The sequence below is a fragment of the Equus asinus genome, chromosome 14, assembly GCF_041296235.1.
Source record: "Equus asinus isolate D_3611 breed Donkey chromosome 14, EquAss-T2T_v2, whole genome shotgun sequence".
Lineage (NCBI taxonomy): Eukaryota > Metazoa > Chordata > Mammalia > Perissodactyla > Equidae > Equus > Equus asinus.
In genome coordinates, this window is record NC_091803.1 from 37610442 (window position 1) to 37626981 (window position 16540).

General features: G+C 49.0%; 1 protein-coding gene across 3 annotated transcripts in view; it reads left to right on the forward strand.

The window, feature by feature from the left end:
- PDXDC1 (pyridoxal dependent decarboxylase domain containing 1) overlaps positions 1-16367 on the forward strand; it is a 51072-nt gene extending 34705 nt beyond the window's left edge. The window contains exons 13-24 of one of the 3 annotated variants that reach the window (XM_044747210.2): positions 780-830; positions 5645-5708; positions 7808-7896; positions 8873-8978; positions 10444-10615; positions 11252-11370; positions 11566-11687; positions 12766-12858; positions 12943-13039; positions 13972-14076; positions 14554-14786; positions 15926-16367. In XM_044747210.2, the coding sequence (XP_044603145.1) occupies positions 780-830; positions 5645-5708; positions 7808-7896; positions 8873-8978; positions 10444-10615; positions 11252-11370; positions 11566-11687; positions 12766-12858; positions 12943-13039; positions 13972-14076; positions 14554-14786; positions 15926-15946 (1272 nt within the window). In that variant the 3' untranslated portion in view covers positions 15947-16367. Of the gene's footprint in view, positions 1-779; positions 831-5644; positions 5709-7807; positions 7897-8872; positions 8979-10443; positions 10616-11251; positions 11371-11565; positions 11688-12765; positions 12859-12942; positions 13040-13971; positions 14077-14553 lie in introns of all 3 variants that reach the window. The other 2 variants (XM_014866321.3, XM_044747213.2) reach the window with 2 other exon arrangements.
- Positions 16368-16540: the final 173 nt, after the last annotated feature.

Here is a 16540-nt window from a genome sequence, read left to right on the forward strand (position 1 = left end):
ACACTTAGGTTGTTTCCATGTCTTGCTTTTGGAAATAATGCTGCAGTGAACATGAGGGTGCAGGTATCTGTTCGAACTAGTGTTTTCATTGTCTTCAGATAAATACCCAGAAGTGAATTGCTGGATCATACGGTAGTTCTATTCTTAATTTTTTGAGGAACTGCCATACTGTTTTCCATAGTGGCTGCACCCGTTTACACTCGCACCAGCAGTGGACAGGGTTCCCTTTTCTCCACACCCTCGCCGCGCTTGTTACTTCCTGTCTTTCTGAGAACAGCCGTTCTGGCAGGGGTGAGGGACATCTCACTGTGGTCTGATTGCATTTCCCTGGTGATTAGGGATGCTGAGCGTCTTTCCGTGTGCCCGTTGTACCCTCTGTACAGCCCCTCTGTAGTTGCTTTCACTTTGCTAATGGTCTCCCCTGCCGGGCAGAGGCTCTTTGGTTTGGTGTGGTTCTATGTATTGAGTTTTGCTTTTGTTGCCTTGTTCTCGGAGTTTTGAATGAGTGAATGACTTATATTGCTAATTTGACTAATTCATGTGTCTCATTAGTAAAAGCTTTTCTGGAACCACTAAATGTAACTTTTAACTGAAAGATTGGGGAGTATTTGCAGATGTGGAAATGCAAAAATTGGCAGCCAAACTTAGAAATCACCAAGTCACACGTAGCTCTATCTGCCTGAGACCCTGCAGATGTGCAGAGACTCTCATGAAAACCGCTTCTTGATAGGTTGTGTCAATCTAATGAAATTACATGGCTGGTTTTTTGTCGTTTGCAGAGTCAGCGATTGCAAGAAAGTTTGAAGAAAGTCAACCACATCAAAATCTTGGTATAGTATATAATTTGATCTGTTTTTGCGGTAAATCACTTTTAACTTCAGCACCTTAGAATGACTTTTTCCAGATTTGATGCATTTCGATGGAATTGTGGCAACTCCAGTGAAACCACATTCTTTGGGAGAAAATCATGCATGTCCTGATGACATAATTCTACAATTAGCGTAAAGCCTAGAGATTTGCACCATAAATTGTTTGAACCCCTGCAGTGCTTTTCATGTAATCTGTTTGTAGTTTTATTGTTAGAATTGCACAAAGATCGAATAAACACCATTGACTTCACCTGCCCAACAATTTCAGAACACCCATCCTCCTGAAATGACAAATCATTTTGTCTCTCAGAATGCTTCGGGCTACTCTTTCTGAAACCTTCTGACACTAGAGTTTTTCTTTGCACAAAGGGGAATAAGGAAGAGAAAAGCAAGTGGCTCTGCTCTTGTCTTCCCGTGATATCTTCCTAAAGAGACCAGAACTTATTAGAGTGCTCCCTGGGGATAATTACTAGACAGGGAAATGAGGATTTAGCGGAGCTGATGGCCAAGTGTCAGTTCTGGTTTGAATCTTTTTGTGTTTTGCTTCATTGTATTTTAGAATTTCAGAAAATATATAGGTCAGATTCTAATTTAAGCAGAGTCACTGGGTGTTTCTTTGACACTTCTGCAGGATGGAGTTAAGCTTGTTAGTGCACTTTATTTCCGTCTTAGTCCGTGGCTTAAGCGCCTGGAGGGCCTGCCCGGCACTGCCTTCTGAGTGGGAGCGCGGAGCCTCTCACTTGGCCTGAGTTGATCCGAGTCCTCTCTTGGAAGAGGAGAGTGGCCCACTGGAGAAGCAGAGGGATGAGTGTACATCAGGAGACTTGGGTTCTCACTTCAGCCATAGCTCAGGGCCCCTGTGACATTGAGTCACTCTTAACCGCCTCAGCCTGTGGGCTCAGCTGTCTGAAGCTCTGTTGGCTGGCCTCCTTTGACTGCAGACAGAGGAACACACATCCTGGACTAGACTACTGGAGTGAGCGGGCAGGAGTCAAGGCCGGGCCGGGCCTGTGTGCTTTCTGTCCCTCCCTTGCTGAGCCTGCTGGGGCCCCTGCTCGTGTCCTCCCTACTTCTTCCTCACCCTCCTCCAGGCAGGGAGGATCTGACGGGCTAGTTAATCAGCACTGGGTTTGGAGCATCTGTGTAAGGCCGCGTATGCCGAGGCATAAACCCTGCTCCTTCCTTCCTTCCAATAGCTGCTTTTCTCAGTAGAGGACACAGTAATTGGCAAACAGCATGAAGCACTGTGACCTGACAGTAATCAGTTATCATCATCATCGTCATCACAGCTGCTGTTTGTGAGATGCTTGCTGTGTACCCTGCACAGTACTAATTACCTTACATGCATTATTTCGTATAACCCTCAATAGTCTCCTTTGTACATGTGTTCCCTCTACCTGGAAATGCCATTCCCCTCAATTCTTTTCATGACTGATTTCTTACTCTTCAGATCTTAGTTCAAATATCACCTCTTCGGGGACGCCTTCCGTGACCACCCTGTCTAAAACAACCCCCATAGCCACCCATCACTCTGTCCCCTGGGTTTTCTCCTTTGTCACACTCACCACTATCCAGATTCATATTAGATATTTGTTGATTGTCTATTTTTCCCTTTAGGAGCTTTGCCAAGGCGGGGACTTCTGTCTTTTTGGTTTTTTCACGATCCTGTGCTGAGTATAGCACTTGGCATAGCGTAGGTGTTCAAGCGTGAATAAATCTGATCTGTTGTCGGATGCATTGGCTGTTCCCTTTTTACTGATGAGGAAACTGAGGCACAGCTGGGTTAAGTGAGTGCCCAGGCCACACAGCTAGGAACTGGGAGAGCTGGGGTGACACCCCAAAGCCGTCTTCTTCACCATGGACAGTCTGGCTTAGGTCAGTTTACAGGAGAGATGAATGTCTGTCCTGCCTCAGTGGCCTGTGAGGAAGGGCAGGTCAGATGGTGTGTGGGAACGCAAGACGGAGATTGTCAGGCGTCAGAGTATAGTCACTGCGATGTGTGTCGGCTCTCGCCGCGGTCTCCGTATAGCACCATCATAGGCGCCGAGCCTCTGAATCCTCACAGTAAGTCACTGCGGTAGATGTTACTGTTTCCGTTTCTGTCGCTCCAATTAGTCACGTGTCCAGAGTCCCATAACTAGTGTGCGGCACAGCAGGACCTGGACCCAGGGTGTCTGAGAATAGCCGTGTCTGCCGCACACGGACTCCCTTCTCCAAGCTCCCGTGGGGCCGCCTTTCCCGTCTGGACAGCCCTTCAGGAGCCTCTCTCATCCTGGAAACCGACCTCTCCCCCAGCTCAGCACCCCCAGCCCCGAGGCCTTTTCCGGGGTACCCGGAGCCCTTGGGAACTGCGCGTTCTCAGTGACTGGACAGGCTGCTGTTTGACTGCACTCTCATCCCGCACATGGGTACCTTCTGAAGTCAGCATGTAAGGGGACATCCCAGAATGCCCCTCTGGGGCAGTTATGTGGTTTTGTGTTTACATCTCTGCTGGCTTTTAGGATTTTCGTTGTCTTTAGTGTTCTGCTAAGTAGGGTTTTTTTTTAAATCCTACTTGGGACTTGTGTTTATTTAACCTGAGGATTCAATTTTTTTTAATCAATTCTGTCGAATTCATTTTTTCAAGTACGACCTCTCTCTAGTCTTACCTTCTGGAACTTCGTTCGCTGCATGGTGCACCTTGTCCTCCCGTGTTCCCCCAGTCTCTTTGCTGCTTCTGTCTCTTTTTCCCTTTGCTGCCTTCTGGTGCATTTCTTCAGACCTTCCTCGAGTCCAGGAATTTGCTCTGGAGCTGCCTCTAAGCTGCCATTTAACCCATTCACTGCATTTTCACTTTCAGTGGCTTTTCATTTCAGGAGGTTCTCTTTTTCAAGTCATCCTCTCTTTTATAATCATCTTTTTTTTGACTGGTTTCTGGTCCTTCATGTCTCTATTTAAACATAGTTGTTAGTCTATTTCAGATTGTTTTGCTATTTCAATTTCTGGGAGCACAAATCGTCCTCTCACTGTGTCTGCAGGCTCTTGCTCCCTGGGTTGTATTTTTTTTATTATTGCCTGGGTATTGTTTTTCCTAAGGCCACTTGTTAGTTTCACAGCTTTAGGAGTCCTGCACCACACGGGACATGCAGAGCACACCGACATTTCCATTTCTCCGAGAGAAGTCTTTCCTCCCTGTACACATCCTCAGCAGAGTGAAGCTTCCTTGCTGGCAGCGGGTGGAGTTTCTCTCTGTCTTTTCAATAGGGAGTGTTTTTCAGGGGCCCTGGCTGTATGCGCACTCACCGCTGTCCCTCTCATGGGCCTGAGGACCCAAGGCCCTCGACACTCAAGCCGAGTTCCAGGCCCACGCGTGCTCCCCTCTCCCCAGCCCCTTCAGCGTTCTTTCTGTTTGCTCTTTGTTCTGGATTCACCTTTTTGGTGAGCCCAGCAATGGTTAAACTTTGTTTTGGTTATTGGTAATATTTAATCCAGCACTTCAGGTATTTGGAATTGCCCGCTTGAGTATTGGCTTAGTCTACCATGTTGCTAGACCCGGAATTCTATGGACGTACCCTGTGCAGGATTTTTTATTCACGCTGACATGTGAGACCACCAAGCTCCGAGAAACAAACAGAAGACTGTGTATGGAAATCTTGGTGCTCACAGGTCCTGCCTTAAGCTGAGGACAGGGCAGTAGGTGTAGAATTTTGTCACTTCTGTTCCTGTTTCCTTATAGTGCTTACGTTCTATTTAAAGTCCCTCTAAATATTAATAGATTTATTTGTTTATGTGACAGTTAAAGGAGCTAATAGATGTGAAAGCCCGGGGATTGGCTCAGTGAGTAATTGGCAGATTTGAGTATACGTCTTGCTCGATCTGAGTCACATCCATGTGGCTCTTTGAAAGGTTAGGAGAGAAGATCTTGGGCCAACTACTTCCTGTCTCTCCAAGTTAGCGTTTCCTGTTGGGGCCCTACAAGTGAGACATCGCACCTGGGTTTTATGACTGGAATTGCGGTACTGGAGTTGTTGAGCGCTTAGAGGTCTTTTCTCCCCATGCCCACCTCCCCCCGCAAGTACAGTCTGTCAAGGGCATTGCCACTCTGTATCCTGACCCCGTGGTGAAGCTGCTGGCCGACTGTACCTCTGTTCAGTAGAGAGCGTGAGCTTGGTGCTGGCTTACCTTAGTGCAGTGAACGTTTTCATCTGTTAGGAAATCCACTAATGAAGCTAGTTGTCTGAGGCCCATCCTGAATGTAAGTATGGCTTCAGTGATTTAGAAAATACGCAGATTCCATTCCAGACTGCTTATCTACATTGCCCGCAGGCCTCGCATTGTGTGCTGAGAGTGTTCCCCGGTGAGAGGAAAGCACTCGTTCTCTTTTTTCCATGGGTATAGAAAGTTCCAGTCAATCCTGCTTGAGTTACTGTATTTCTGGATGCTTGAAAGCTTTGGCTCTCTCAGCACTGATTCTCGTTCCACTTTTTCCCTACCTTTTTTGATCTTTAATGTTAGACCTATGTTTATTCATTATTATTAAAATTTCCTCCTGCTTTAATTTCACTGTACCAGTGTCAGATATTATAATTCAGCAGTGTATTCTCGGAACTGATTTATAATTATTTCTAGGAATTTTACTAACCCTTGATTATTGTTTCTCTATCAGCTGAAATTGATCTTTGAACTGTAGTATGTATGTGTTAAGAAAGTACACCCTCCCGCCTGTGTCTCGCACTTGCTGTTCATTGCGCGTTTGGAACTGACGGCGCTTGGTAACCTCAGACTCCATTTTTCAGGTGGAGGATGAGCTCAGCTCTCCAGTAGTGGTGTTCAGGTTCTTCCAGGAACTGCCAGGCTCAGGTAGGTGATTTTTAAAAGAGAGTTGTTTTTGTAACTATGTTTAAGGGCTTTGAATGTTAAACCATTTCAAGTTAAATAGATAGTCCAAAATATTTTGCTTGCTAAAATCTTGAGTCATCATTTGAGAAAAATTTAATAATTTTCAAAAGAACTCCCTGCCTGAGTGCCTTAGCATTTTCTGATAGTTTCCTGTGATAAACCAGTGGTTTCCAAATGCCAGTCCCTGGGCTAGTGCTGGAATGAATGGAAAGGAGTCCCTTGAAAAGAGAGATTTGGGGCCCTGCTCCCTGCATATTTTGAGTCAGTGGGTTGGATCCGGGAATCTCGATTTTTAAAGAATGTCCCAAATGCCACCAATCTAGTCCAGGGCACCGTTATTTTTCACCTAGACAGACACAGTCCCCTCTCAACTGACCTCTCACTTCTGTGCATTCCACACACCCCATTCCAGACCGTTCTCCACATGGCAGGCAGAGTGAGTGTTAGAGTGGAAGGCACAGCAGGTCACTTCCGTGCCCGCAACCCTTCAGTTATCAGTGTTTCAGCAGAATGAGGTCCCAGCTCTGTCCCAGGCCTTGTAAGGCCCACAGGTTCTAGCCTTTGCCTTCCTCTCCAACTTCCTCTTAAGCCACTTTCCCTCTTGCTCGCTGTGCTTCGGTCAGACTGATCTTCTCTGAGTTTCTACAGTAGTCTGCTCTTTGCTAGAGCAAAACCTTTGCACTCAGTGTTTCCTCTGCCTTGAACATGTTTCCCCTCACTCCTCTTCCTGCTCACTCCTCCCCACCAGCCAGGTCTCCATGATGTCCACCTCCTCGGAGAGGCCCTCTCTGTGCTGTCCAAGGGAACTCCCTCATGTTATGTCTGAGTCCCTGCCTTCTTTCATGGCACTCACAACAATGCATCGTGACTTCCTTCCTTTATGGTATTTCTTCAATAGAATGTAGACACCAAAATGACAGAAACTTGTCTGCCTCACACAGCACCTGGCCGAGTAGGCACCCAGACCATTTGATGAAAAGAGGATGGTTCTATTGTGAAGCCCTATTTGGATGCTCTTGGGTTCTCTGATTTACCTTGCACACTGCGTGGTAGTCTCAGGGTAACTTACAGCGTTACGCTTGGATTTCCTCTCGAAATTCCTTGAAAGGACAACTTTAAATGAAATTAAGAATTCTGTTTGTGTGAATATATTCAAGTGTTCTGTTTTTCATGAGGAAAAATATGTGGAAATTTTAACTCTCTGTAAGATATACGTTTTGTAAAATTTTTGATTCTGAAAGAAACCATAAATTTACCATCTTAACCATTTTTTTTAAGTGTTTGGCTTTTTTTTTTTTTTAAGATTGGCGCCTGAGCTAACATCTGTTGCCAATCTTCTTTTTTTTTCCTTCTCCCCAAAGGCCCACAATACATAGTTGTTTATTCTAGTTGTGAGTGCCTCTGGTTGTGGCATTTGGGACGCCGCCTCAACGTGGCCTAATGAGCAGTGCCATGTCCACACCCAGGATCTGAACCAGTGAAACCCTGGGCTGCCGAAGTAGAGCATGTAAACTCACCCACTCGGCCATGGGGCCAGCCCCCACCTTAACCATTTTAAATGCACAGTTCAATAGTGTTAAATACATGCACATTGTTGTACAGGAGCTCTCCAGAAAAGAGCTTTTTCATCTTGCAAACTGAAGCTCCACACACATTAAACACTAACGCCCATTCCCCCCGTCCCTCCCCAGCCCCTGGCAGCCACCATTCTTTCTGTTTCTCTGAATTTGACTACTTTAGGTATCTCATATAAGTGGGATCATACAATATTTGTCCTTTTGTGGCTGGCTTATTTCAATTAGCAGCATGTCCTCGAGGTTCTTCCATGTTGAACATGTGACAGAACTTCCTTCGTTTTTAAGGCTGAATAATACTCCATTGTATGTATATTCCACATTTTGTTTATCCATTCATTGTGAGATATACATTTGATTTCTGTAATGTTTGAGACTTTTCTCTCGGATTAATGTTGGGAGCTAAGTGAAATGGGTTGGAGGGGTATGTGTTTTAGTTAGCTGTGTTTCTTGGAGGTGAATCCCCTTTCTGTGTTTTGCTGTCAGATCCAGTGCTTAAAGCTGTCCCAGGGCCCAACATGGCACCTTCAGCAGTCGGCCGGGAGAGACACTCCTGTGATGCACTGAATCGCTGGGTGAGGATGTGGTCCCGTGTTCTTTCTGCTGCCTCCCAGATGGGCTAACACATGCTCGTGTCTGGGAAATCAGACCCACAGGAGGGACCTCTTGTGAAGGTGCTGGGCTCCATTCTGGGTTCTTAATCACATCGCCACCTCACGTACTGTGGGACTTCTGGCAAGTCCTTTCAACGTTGTTCCCTCAGGTGACCATTTCCTTGCTGCTCTGTAAGGCTGTAAAACAAGCAAAACGCGGACTGCAGTGCTGCCCTCTGGAGCGCTGGCAGGTGCTTATAGCAGTGTCAGAAGGCACGTAAGCCAGAGAGGCCTGAACACGTCTCCTCGTCTGGCCATCCAGGTCAAAGGCATTATGCTTCAGCTGCCTTTTAACACTGAAATGGTACCACTGGGATTTTAGTGTAAAGCACGTTTGAAACAGTGTTAAGGATGTTCATCACAGTGGTATCAATCCTAGCAAAATACTGGATATGCCCAACCTGGGGGATTGGTGAATAAGTTATGGTACATCCAGTGACATTCAAAACAGCGTATAAACCACGTAGCTGGATGTTTATGGCAGAAGGGAAATGGTCACCATAAATTACATGAAAAATGCAGGTTACTACACAGCATGTAGATATCATGTTTATGGCAGCAACAGAAAATACAAACACAACAGAAAGACCCAGGGTGGGTATACCACGTCAGCAATGGGTGTTTCTCAGCAGTGTATTGGGGTAATTGTTACTTTATTCTTTCCATTTACCTGTATTTCCTAGACTTCTCTAAAATGAACTTGTATTTTTTAGTAATAAAAAATATAAAATGTCCTGTTTTTAGAAAGAAGTTGCCGTAAGTATTCACAGAGAATGTAAAGATGAAAGGAAGCTGGACCCCCAGGAGCCTCTCTGGTCGTGGGGGGGGGTGTAGGGGCGGTCTGAGGATGCTTGATCCCCTCCCTGCACGGCGCCCTCACCCTGCCCTTTGCCTGCAGCTGGGAGAGCAGCTGAAGCAGCTGGTGCCCGCCAGCGGCCTCACTGTCATGGACCTGGAGACGGAAGGCTCGTGCGTGCGGTTCAGCCCTCTGACGACGGCGGCAGGTAACGGGCCCCTGCAGTCTGGGGAGCAGCAGCGAGCGCCTGTCAGGGGTCTGGGGGGCGGGGCTTGATGGCGTTCCCTTGCGGTACGCTGTTCCTCTCCTTGGAGACCCTTTTTCTTTTCTTTCAGGCTAAATGTAGGTAGATAGCCTTCCTCCGTAACTTCTCAGAAATAGAGATTTCTCAAGTCACTTGCATTCCTGTGTTTTGACGTCTTGTGACCCTTCCCTTTCCAGTCAGTGGCTCTCAGTCCAGACGGCACGTTAGTCCGCTGTGGAGCCCTGACCGCTCCCACGGGCTGGGCCCCAGGCAGAGGTCTGGCTTACCTGGAATGGAGCCTGGGCGTTGGTAGTTTTAAAGCTCCTCTGGTGCTTCAAACAGGTCAGCGAAGGCTGAGAACCGCCACGTTAGATGTTGTAGACAGCAGGACAGCTGAAGCCCCTGGGCCTGCACGCCAGGCAGTCCCGGATACCCGGCCCTTCCCAGCCTCTGCATGCCCCTGGGACCGAGTGAGTTCCTTGACCTCAGACCTGTTCCCCACTACCTCTTGGTAGCAAGGTGAAGACTAAAGCAAGATCAGGTACATGAAACGCTTTAGAGCACGCTTGGCATATTAAGGCAGGACTGAAAAATGAGCTGAAAAAAGATAGATTAAAAATCTGTGCTTTTTTCCTGAGATGTTTTCAACATTTTTGGAAAGAGATTTTCTCAAAGACGTGAAAGTAGGGAAATGCGGGCATTCGTCCTGCAAAGAAAAGCCATCACGAAGATGGCCGGTGGCCTCCGGATCTTCTCGGAGTCTCTGCCCCTGCTGTGCAGGGGGCCCCAGCGCCAGCGCTTAGTCCCTCAACCTGCGGAAGCAGGCGGAGGACCCCGGGGCGGCACGTATTGAGGCTCGCTGAGACCACTTACAACGTTTGAGTCGCCAGAAGTGAGGGAGCAGTGACGTTGCCAAGACCTTGGAGCCCTGGAGGCCCGAGACCTCTCAGGCTGACCTTCAGAAATGACTGGGCACTGTTGTCGTCGCCCCCCTTCCTGCTCCCCACCACAGATCTGCCGCGGTACCTTTCTCCCCGTGATGCTGAGGTAGAGAGAGCACTGTGTGGTTGCCTCTCTGCTTGGGGCCTGTGATGCGATGGTGTTTATAGCCTGAATGACTAAGCAGTCTCTCTCCGAGAAGACTCTGATGTCTGCATTAGAGTTTCATTGTGTATTAGATCGGAGGGGCTAATTCTGTCTTCTCTGTAAGAAAAAAATTGTGTCTACACCTGAACCAGCCGGCTATGTTAACTTTTAACACCTGATTCTTCCCTGTCTGGGTTGTATGGCTTTGTTGTTGTTTGAACGCTCAGCGCCAGCTAGTTGGATGCCCCTAGCGCCACCAGCCTTGCTGACCGTGAAAGTGGGAGCAGCTGCCCTCTGTTGGCCATCCCTCAGGCGTTCCTCTAACACTCCTGAACGTCTTCAGCTTTAGGAACTCGGGCAGAGGATGTGGACCAGCTTGTAGCCTGCGTACAGAGCAAGCTGCCGGTGCTGACCTGCACGCTGCAGCTGCGAGAGGAGTTCAAGCAGGAGGTGACGGGGACGGCGGGCCTCCTCTACGTCGATGACCCTAACTGGCCTGGAATCGGAGTCGTCAGGTACCGGTTCGGCTTGCCAGCTGATGTTCATTTCTCTCTGCTGTATAAAGACCGTGGACGGGTCATTTTGTGAACCAGCTTAGAAATCTGAGATGAATATGTGTAGTCACGTACCCGGCTCAGGAAAATTCACCTAGATGTTCTGGGCATTCACAAAAGCACAGCAGGCGAGCTGGCCCCCGTTGCCCCCAGTGAGGTAGGAGTCACTGGATGTTCTTTTTCTGTGCCAACTCATAAGTGACGAGGAGCAGGTACATTCGGGTGTATCACTGACAAATACTGTCCACGGTGCGTGGAGAACTGCAGAGCGCTGAGAAAAAGCACGCGGTCTGCAGAGCAGACTGCTCCGTGCGTGCGGTCAGCATGCGCAGACCTCCGGCTGCACCCGCATCCCTGTGGGACGGGGAGACCTCCGCACCGCGCCCTGCTCTCCAAACGCCGTGGGCTGGAGATGTGGGCGCTCCTTGTGCCCTTGTTGCAGTTTTCCATCTCGAGAGCCTCTGAGCAGCTCCCTTGCCCTTTGTCCCATCCGCCTTCTCAGTGACCTCCACTAGCTTACGCTCCACCTGCAGTCCTGCGTCTGACGAGCCGTTTGATCTTCGAGATTGAAATACTGTTGTTTGCTATTGTTTATAGGTACGAACATGCAAGTGATGATAAGAGCAGTTTGAAATTAGATCCAGAAGGGGAAAAAATCCATGCTGGACTCCTGAAAAAGTTAAATGAACTGGAATCCGACCTCACGTTTAAAATGGGTAATTACTACTTTTATGAGTCAGCCGTGAACTCTGGAAGGCCATTTCTCACCAGCTTGGAGGACACGGTGGTTTAGTTCTTCCGAGGGTGGGAGAGCCCCTCCCCAGGCTTCCTGTCTCCTCATTGGAACCACCGTCCTCTCCCCGTAAAGGCGGCTCCTCGGCGTGTGGTGACGCTGTTGTTTCTCCCCGCAGGCCCCGAGTATAAAAGCATGAAGAGCTGCATTTACATCGGCATGGCGAGCGAGGACATAGACGTCTCTGAACTAGTGGAGACCATTGCAGTCACTGCCCGGGAAATTGAGGAAAACTCAAGGGTCTGTGAGACTAATCAGTGTCTCGTTCCTTTTCTGGGTTTTGCCTGGGCAGCTAGCTGGAGTCAGAAGGAAGAAGCTACCCTCAGAAATGTCTGTTCATTCATTCTTACCCAAAAAGTTTTTAAATGCTTCCTGTGAGCTAGGCATTGTGCCGGGCATCAGGAATGCCAAGGGGGTTTGACACGGTCCCCACCCTCAGGGAACTCGCGAGCTAGTCGCAGGAAGAGATACATACAACCAAGTGAGGGCGTAAATGCTGTGGAGTAGAAGTTTGGGGTGGCTGCGCATTCACGAAGACACAGTCACCTCTGCCTGACAAGTCAGGGGAGACGTCCCGGCTGGAGTAGGTCCTGAGGCTGAATGAGACAGGCTCTGATAACAGAACGTTCCACCAGTAATAAATAGACCTGCTTCTCTTGGCCAGGCTCAAGGCTTAAAGGACGTGCTCCATGGGGACCAGGCTGTAAGGTTTAAAGGACGTGCTCCATGGGGACCAGGCTGTAAGGCTTAAAGGACGTGCTCCATGGGGGCCAGGCTGTAAGGCTTAAAGGACCATCTCCAAACCAGATATCTGAGTCACTAGAAATCATTCAAACAGAGAGATAGATTAAAGCAAGACTAGTGTGAGAGGAGACAGGAACACGTTTCACGTGATTCACTTTGGGTGGGGTAGGGAAGAGAAGGAAGTCTGAAACAAGGCCGACGAGCCAGCTTTCTTCATTCTCGGTGGACTTCTTGAAGTTTCTTCCAAACCCGACTACACTTCCGACTCCATTTCCATGAATGTGGAGCAGTGTGTCCGTTTCCTATTGAAATGATGTTCAGATGGTAGGGATGGTTATTTCTCCTCTCTGTTCCCTGCAAATGAGCCTGCCCACCAAGGTATGCCTGCAGAGGCCTCCTGGAGCAGTTACCCTCTTCCATTTGGTTTTCTACTTCATTTTTACACTGATGTTTAAAAGTGCAGAATTCCGTCTACTAACATACTTCAATAAATGTCCCCAGTGCTGTGTTGCGGTTCCTCTCGGCCCCAGGCAAGAAGCTGAGAGAAGTAACGTCTTTCTTGGTCTTAACACAGCTTCTGGAAAACATGACAGAAGTGGTTCGGAAAGGAATTCAGGAAGCTCAGGTTCAGCTGCAGAAGGCCAATGAGGAGCGGCTTCTGGAAGAGGTGAGCCCTGCACCGGCCGCGCACCGGCGTCGGGCTGGGAGCCGCCTCGCCGAGATGGTCTCGAGCAACAGTTGTGTTTTGCAGGGGGTGTTGCGGCAGATTCCTGTAGTAGGATCCGTGCTGAATTGGTTTTCTCCAGTACAAGCTTCACAGAAGGGAAGAAGTTTTAACTTAACAGCAGGTAGGACTACCCAGCTTCCTCCCAGATCCCATTTGCCTTCATAGCTTTGACCAGACACCACGGGAGCCCACCCACGGGCAGCCTGGTACACCTCCCGTGCCTTATCACCAGTACTGTGCCAGCAGCCTGTCGAGAGATGAGACCTGTCTGCCCCGGACTCGCTCGTCCTCCCTCTCCCACCCCGATGGCTGAAATAGCACGAGAGCAGACACCCGCTGCCCACAGCAGACTCCTCTTCCTGAAAGCCGACGTGAACACATGTTCCCTCAGCTGCTCAGTCTCAAGACAGTGCGTCTCGGGCATTTGGGGTCAGCGTCAGTGTTCCTTGCAGTCCTCGTTAGTGCTCTGCCCAGCAGAGGGCTGCTTTTGAGAGAGAAAGTGGAAAGACTGCAGTCTGTAGCACTGGGCCATTTTAGTTCAGACTGGGCAACCAGCAAGGATTACCAGATGTTGCGATGTGGGGAAGATGGCACCCCGCTCCCGGACTCCTCCCTTCCTGTTCTCCCAGGGGAATCGTTCCCTGACCCTGGCTCCTCCTTACCCCTTCCCCAGGAAATGACGACCACACTGTCACAGGACAGCAGAGAGAGCCTGACTCTTACCCCGCCAAGCCTCAGCCTTGAGCAGAGCGGCACTTGTACCTTGTTGCTAAAGCACATTTCCCCCTTGGGCCCGGCTCCCCGGCACGCTGGGGCCACACTGCCAGGGGCGTGTTTTCATGTGTACACAGGGCACCTGGGGAGACGGGCAGGGCTGGCACTCGTGAACCTTCTCCAGTGCCTGGTGTGCTTCAGCAGCACTGACGTCTCCACCAGTCCACTTGAGGCTGAATGGCTAGAGCAGCTTATTGGAACACGGTTGAGTGGGGGCGTCTCCCAGGGCAGCCTGTGCCAGGAGCTTCCACACAGCCCTCTCCTTCCTTCTCCCGGCAGGCTCTCTGGAGTCCACGGAACACACATATGTCTACAAAGTGCAAGGGACAGGAGTAACACCGCCTCAGACCCCCTCAGGCACTCGCACCAAACAGAGACTTCCAGGTATGTCACATCTCCTTTGAGTTGGTTGACACTGAAGAGACTGCCGTGTTTCTCTTGGGAAACAGGCCTTTGCATCATGCAGCAGTTTCCCCCTTTGGTGTTACCTGCACTTCTTTGTTATCTTCATTCTTTAACCCCAAGTCCTATTTCTCTTCAGTAAGGCTAGCTGTCACCGTCCCTTTACACAGCCGTGTCAGCAGCCTTGGGCTGCAGCCATGGAGAAATAGCTCTGTGGCCCTCCAGCGGGGAAGTTAGGGTGTGGAGGGTGCGCCCCATGTGTGACCGGGCATGTACCCCGCTGAGCTTTCCCCGACGAAGGGGCCGCGGAAGTACCCAGCCTGGGGGACATTAGTGTCCTCTCAGCTCCTTTCTCGCCGCATCACTTCAGTGTCTCAGAGCCAGGGGCTCCAGGGCTTTCTGCTAAACGGCTTGTGTCCTTTACCAAGCTTTGAGTGCGGTTCGCGGGTCTTTCTCTAGGCCAGAAGCCTTTTAAAAGGTCCCTCCGTGGGTCAGATGCCCTGAGTGAGACAAGCTCCGTGAGTCATACCGAAGACTTAGAAAAGATGGAGCACCTGTCTGCTGGGCCCGAGCAGGACGCCCCGGAGGCTAACAGTCCTGAGCGACCCCCAGGGGCTCCCACCCCTCAGGAAGCTGAGCAGGCTGGGGCCCTCCAGAACGGGGCCCAGCGCCCCGAAGACGACCGCCCACAGGTAGAAGAACCCGAGAGCCTAAGATAAAAGTGTTTGCTTTGAGACTGTTCAGAAAGTTGTTTCAGGGAAGATGAAGTTATACTGAAAATGTGAACTGTGCCACATGCTAATACAAGAGGAATTACTGTTATTTGTGCTTTACTGGGATTTTTGCACAAATATGTACCTGAAAGCCAGGCTTTCTCTGAGGGCAATTGACTTGTCTCATTTTATGGGTGTGTAGAACAACCGACAACTATTGTTTCTGTCTATGCCACTGTAGTAATACCATTTTCCCCCAAGTTACCAGAAACGCTTTTTATTCACAAAGAACACTTAGAATTTCAAGTGCCTGCCACTTGAAACACTTCCTCTTATCTTTCGAAACATAAGCGTGAGAAGTTCCTAGGTCGCACATGGAGCTTTGGTAAGAAGCTTCTCCAGAACTCCGCGGGCCTCTGCCCTGCCCTGCAGAGGGGACACGGCATTCTTGGCCGTGCGTTTAGTTGGCGTTAGTTCGATCAGGTCGCAGTCTGCGGCTGCACTGTGTTTGGCTTAAGGAGAACGGGCTTCGCTGGGACTGTAAATAAGAGTGTCAGAAGCCCTCTGCGGCCATCCCGGCTGCTGTCCCTGGAGACTAAGTAAGGACTGTGTCCATTCCGGCTGTGGCAGGGTCAGCGAGCAAGTGAGAGCGGCAGTGCCTCTGTCCGTGACCTTCCTCTGCCACAAATCCCTCTCCCTTTATATGCTCTGTAGACGAGTTAAAGACGCGCCTGTAAAGAGTCACTGTCAGGGCTCTTCTTGACCATATATATATATGTATATTTTTAAATACTGGTAAAGCTTTTAAATTGGCACACAAGTACAGACCGTGCTCATTTCTATGTTTAATATCTGAAAACCCGATAGATGCTACTCTTACGAGCCTCCTATTAAATATGGTGTGGAGCACCTCGTTGAGTTTAAATTCTACACTAAGAATACTTTTGACCTGTTCCACACGGGAGCTCCTGTAGCTTGTTCCACTAGCAGCTCAGCCCTTTGGGTCCAACTCAGAAACAAGAACCAGAAAAGTAACCTTTGTCAGGCTGATCAGGCCAGACTCCTGCTGAAATAACTGGAAGGAAGCCCTTAATTACTGCCTGTTTCTACCTTTCCAGAAGCCCTCATCACTTCACTGACCACAGGGAATGGCCCCGGTGCCTTTTAGTCCAGCAAAGTCAAGCTCCTGGAGACCCTAAGATGGCAGGAATTCACGTGGGGTTTGTGGGCCATAGGACTGAAGCCTTAGTTTATACCACATGAAGCCTATAATGACACTCTGATTTGGTGGGATTTCTGACATCTGGCATTGTTAAAATGCGCTTTTCCTTTTTCTTTTTGGGGGCGGGGTGCAGATGATTAAACACAGTCTTCCCTGTTTATTTGGTGCAATGAAGTATAGCAGATAACATGGGGGAAGGGAGATTATCACCTTTAACAAGATTAATTTTTAACTGTTTTTATATATATTTGGAATTGTTAATTGGTTTTGCTGAAACAGAATTTCACCCTTGAGATACTATTTGAATGTTGGTTTCAATAAAGGTCCTTGAAATTGTTGCCAGTGAGTTCAGTTCCTAAATCTTACCGTTAATCAGGCATGGTGACTTCCTCGTGGATAGCAACTTCAGAAAGATTCAGGTTTCTAAAAATGTACCTTGCACAGTAACACAATTTGGGCATTTATGATGACCTCACTACACCTGACAGAACAGCTTCATCAGAGGCTTTGT